General features: G+C 43.2%; 1 protein-coding gene across 1 annotated transcript; it reads right to left on the bottom strand.

Annotated features, from left to right (window-relative positions):
• Nucleotides 1–430: 430 nt before the first annotated feature.
• LOC109422249 (CCAAT/enhancer-binding protein) lies at nt 431–4,774 on the bottom strand. The gene has a single exon (XM_019696863.4). It carries the CDS (start codon nt 3,378–3,380, stop codon nt 2,208–2,210), a length of 1,173 nt encoding a protein of 390 aa, XP_019552408.1. The 5' UTR covers nt 3,381–4,774; the 3' UTR covers nt 431–2,207.
• Between the last annotated feature and the right edge of the window lie 257 nt (nt 4,775–5,031).

Here is a 5,031-nt window from a genome sequence, read left to right as displayed (position 1 = left end):
CAAAGAGTCGAGTTTGGCATTAATAGAATACAATAATTGTCTACCGAAAGAGTAAAGAACTCGCTAAAAAATCTGTAAGTAGTTGGATCACCGAAACATTTCCCATGGCTTGCGAAACCAGCTATAAAATCCCTAATCCTATACTGATAGCCACGGTATGCTTGGGTGAAAGCTTGAACTTGAGCTAAATATAAAAACACCATCCGTAAATCAAGTCGCTTTTCCTAATCATATACACACCCAGAGAATACTTACTTCGCATTCACAGGACGACAAACCATTGTAGTGTCAGGCAGCTGATTCTTCGCCAACAACGATGACGCTGCATTTCTCCGAGCGAAACAATCCGGTGCCAGTGCAATTGCAATGCATTAGCAGAGAGGTGGAAATGGGACGCGCATAGGCAGGGACCATCGTGAAGAAAAGACGCTTTTGTTTTTTATTCACATTTTAATACATTCTTTATTTCATTCTTATTTTCAAAACAGACTTTTCAAGCTGAGAAAAATACAGTACTTGTATAATTGTATGTGTTGTTTTTTTTTCAGGTTTGTTTGTGTATTACGCTATAATAATAGAAATTTCAGAGTCTTCATCAATCGAATAAGCTAGCTAAACTCGCATCCCCGGTTGTTTGCTTTAGAATGATACTCGACAACAACTGATCGAAAGAAAAGAAAACTCAGTAAGGAATCAATAAACATCCAAATACAAATTACTCCTGATCCTGTTTTCATTTAGCTAACTCTGAGAAAGAAAACTTACTTGCTACTAGTAGTCCACGTGTTCGCTCTATATAGCTTTAGCCTAACTTGGTAACAAATCCGTCTCAGGTTTTTCATTTTCTTAAGTTTCCCTAGCTGTTTGTTTCTGTGTGTGTACACAATTCTCACCATTTGCGGATGATTAAGATTTGCATTGGTTTTACTCCGTCAGACATTAATATTCATAATAAAGAAAAGGAAATATAGGTACACTGTCGCCTTGCGTTTCGATAATCGATTCTGATTATAAATATGTAGTACGGGCGGTTGAGTCTTGTCACTTTCATTTGTTTTCTCCATTCTTTGTCGGGTTGTCTATTACAAACTAGAATTCTAGATCACTTTCTCTATGCAAAATTAGTCTAGTTACACCTTTTGCCGCTGAGCTTCGGAACCAGAGTGAGCGTTACACGGTGTTTGCCGGTCTGGTTCCTTCCCAGTTTGTTAAAAATATTATTGCAGCGATCTCCGAGTGGTTTTGCGAAAGTAAATTTACACAGTGCTTTGATTGATTTCCGCGGTTGGTCGCTTGACACGAGAGTATGCATAAATAAATGTCTTTTTTCGATTTTCATATGGGCGTTTGACATAACTGATTGGATGGATGAGATTTTCTACACAATTTATCCTAACGAGCTGAGATTGGTAACTTCGGTTCTTTATGATCACGTTTTTTTTCATTGTTCACAAATGAAATACAAATAAGTGAGTCCTATAGCCATCGAAAGGGAAACAGAAGATAATCTGAGGCAAATTGTGACTGACCTTGGGTTTTTGCTGTATTTTATCATTTTTACACAACGAATCAACTCAGGTTATGGATGAACGAGCAAAGGAAACAACAAAACTTTAGTAGAAGAAAATATTTCTTTCCGTCGATCAAACATAACACTTGGTTTATAAGCCGTTTTCTAAACATTTATTCAACATTCACAAACGAATAAAATATTACTCTTTTAAAAATGGGATGATAATAATTATAAAAACAAGTCTTATGGAAGCTGTCCTGTGTTAAGTAGAAAATATAACTTTCTTGCACTTTAGCAGCTGTTGATGGTCAATAAAATTGATTAAGTTTATGTACAGGTAATCCTTTTCCATCCAAAAATAATCTGCCTCGCTTAGCTCAACACTTACAGTTCTCTTCCCTAACATTCGCAGAGGGAAGTTAGCACATTTTTACACATACTGTCTTTGGTTCAACGTTCATCAAAATGGTCCAATTTCAAGTGAAACTATATCCATCAGTTTCGATACAAATAGTACATATCTTCCCCGTCGCCAGGTTTTTTGTCTATATTTACAAAGATTTTCAATCTACAAAATTTCCACTAAATAATGCGCGATTTGCGGTTTAATTTACTACAAACTAGGGACAGACCACTTCACATAATGAAGAACAGTAGGGGGTGAGAATGATTACATACAATAAAATCACTAAATCTACATATGATCACCCATGTTTGATAGATTCAACGCACTGCGGCAGATCTGGTTGATCTCTGGATTGCTGTGGTTCATCAGATGCATGTAGAGTTGTTTGTAGAGCTGGATTTCGTTGTTCTTCTCCTCGATCTTCCGGATCAGAAGGTCCTTCTCTTTGATAAGTGTTTTCACCTTCTCCTCGACTTCCCGCGATCGCACTTTAGCTTTCTCACGAGACTTCCTTACAGCAATGTTGTTTCGCTCGCGCCTCCTCCGGTACTCGTCGGTTCCTTTGTCGACGGACTTGGGTACGGACTTTCGAGCTACGTGGGGTAGCATTTTGTTGTGTTTGGTTAGATTTGCCAGATGGGCAGCTCCGGCAAGATGTGGCAAGGCTTGATGATGCAACACGGTGGCCGGAGTCAGGTTCGAGAAGGTGTTGCCATTACCGTTGGTAACGTAGTTGCCCGTACCGACGCCTCCGCCACCACCGCCAGCTAGCTGATAGGTCGTATTACCCATGAACTGAGCTCCACTGTTCTGCAGCTGGCGGCGGTACTCGTTTGGATCTACGGGCTCTTCTTTGATGTTAGCTGACTCCGAAGAACCCACACTGCTGTTCTCGTCACTCGAAGTGTTTGCATAAGTCGCTCCAGTGTGAACTGGTTGTGGCATGTAGGCCAGAGATCGTTGATAGCTGTTTCCATTTGTGTGCTGGGACAATCGGGCCTGCTGCAGCTGAAGTGCCTTAGCAGCCGCTGTCTGAACCAAAGGGTTCGTTACGCTACCATTGGTACTGCCAACGGTAACCATTTCGGTAAAAATACCGAGGGCCTCCGGATCGCGGAACTGATCATCGATCAGATGCTGGAGGTCCAAAGAAATTTCCTGAGATGTAAGCTCGTCCAGTTCACTCTGCGAGTACTGGATCTGCTGAAGCATCTGTTTCGATAGAAGGTTCCCATTGGTCAACGGATTTCCATTCGACTGGACGTGTTGATTCAGTTGAGCCTGCTGCTGCTGTTTCAAAGCTAACGTGTTCTGGTTAACTGCCGTCGGCGAATTGTTATTATTGTTGGGCGTCGAAGCATTGTTATTGTTGGTGGTTGTGCTGTTCGCTGCCATCGTTAATTTTTTGATATCACTTCGCACTTGAATCTGATTCGTATCGTACATTTGAGGCGATTCCATATTTTGCTAGACACTACACACGAACTCTTCCTCTAATGCAGGTTTCAAAATCCGTATCTGTTCAATTGCACAAAATATTCTTAAATTTTCCCAATTGCACTTTTTGATTATTTTTTTCTCCCAAAAATATTGCACTGCTTTTCTTTGAGTCTTTGTCAGTCCATGAAACTTTTTTCCAATCACAACAATTTACAGTCCATTCCAGTCACAATTTTTCTAAAACCCATCAATCTTCAAAAACTCCACATTTTTATTTTCTTCTGTTGTATATCCAAAAGTAGAAATAATCCATTGTAATCCTTTCTCACAGCTCCAACAAAACAATTCAGCTTCCTCCTAATCAACGGTATTGCTCGATCCCGGAAAATCCTTGAGAACGGGTTCGCGTGCCACGAAAACAATCCACCGTAAGGATTGCAAAATTTCGAAAATAGCTTGAGATTGTGCGCGCGGGATCCCAAAGCTTGTTTGCTCCTCGCGACGCGGCGTGTTTTTCTTTTTTTGCGAAAGATGTTTATTGGTGGTTCACTTTCTTAAGACTGAAGTCTTAAGACTATGATGCAACTTGTTATATATTAACAACTTCTTCTTCGCAACCCAATCACGGTGTCTCTCTCACTCTGTCCCACTAAGCACCACCCGTTGTCGACCCGAGAGCCGTCCGTGCACTTTCTCACCGACTGACACACTACTGGGTTGCTGCAAGCAAGTGGTCCCCCCTTTGAGTATAGGTGTACTACTGCTTCTACTACTACAACCACTTTAGGGACACACCACAGGCAGAGGGGTTGTTCTTTTGCGCCTGCCGCCGATCTTCTCCCACCTTCGTCACCGTCAAACTACGCCAAAACGTCCGAATCAGACGTCAGAAATCACAAAACTCCAAACGACCAACCGAGGAAGAGAAAGAACAGCGTTCAGCCGACGGGAGAGAGCGCGCGCAATTTTCGCTGTTGACAGTCGGATGGCCTAGACTTAAGTGAGGCAAAACAGTATTAAGCAACCTGGTATCAATCGAAATAAAAAAGCAAAACTCTTTCTCGCGAACGTAAATTCTCTCCGCGCCGCATGCAGGCAGAACAGCACACCACCAGAGCCGGTCGTCATCGTCGTCGTGGTGGTCGGTCGCATCTTAGCAACGGCGAATTTGGGGTAGGGCGGCCTCGTCACGGACCCGATTCACCACCGACCAACCAACCGACCGACCGGTCATCATCCAGTGCGGCGCGAGCGGCCCACGGTGACAGTATGACTTTGAGAGTGAGAGTTTCCTCATACCAGAGTGGAGTTTGAACCCGCCGTCACAACCATCGGCAACACCCCGGTCGGTTCTGCTTTTGACGGAATAACGGCACTCTCACTCTCCGTGGGTCGCTCGCGTAATATCGGCGAAGCGCGCGCGACTTTATGCGAACCGTTATGTGGCGGTCCATCCCAGCAGTACCAGCAGCAGAAGCAGCGTGGTCGGGCTCGGTGCTCTATGCGCTAATTAACGATGACGTTTGAGCTGGGTTTTGGTCTCTCGTAGAATCTCTCTCGAGCGGCGGGCTGGCGTTATGGTGTGGGAAAAGAAGATGCGTTTGGAGCAGGGCCACTTGTTGAATGTGGATGGTTGTAAGCATTCTGGACGTGTTGCTGTTTTTATTTTATT

Source organism: Aedes albopictus, chromosome 3, assembly GCF_035046485.1.
Source record: "Aedes albopictus strain Foshan chromosome 3, AalbF5, whole genome shotgun sequence".
Taxonomy (NCBI): Eukaryota; Metazoa; Arthropoda; class Insecta; order Diptera; family Culicidae; genus Aedes; species Aedes albopictus.
Note: the sequence above shows the minus strand (reverse complement) of the source record. Positions and strands in the feature narration are given on the sequence as shown.

What these genes read in the sequence shown, in the direction of transcription:
- LOC109422249 (XM_019696863.4), bottom strand. Translation starts at nt 3,380, where the DNA reads ATGGAATCGCCTCAAATGTACGATACGAATCAGATTCAAGTGCGAAGT.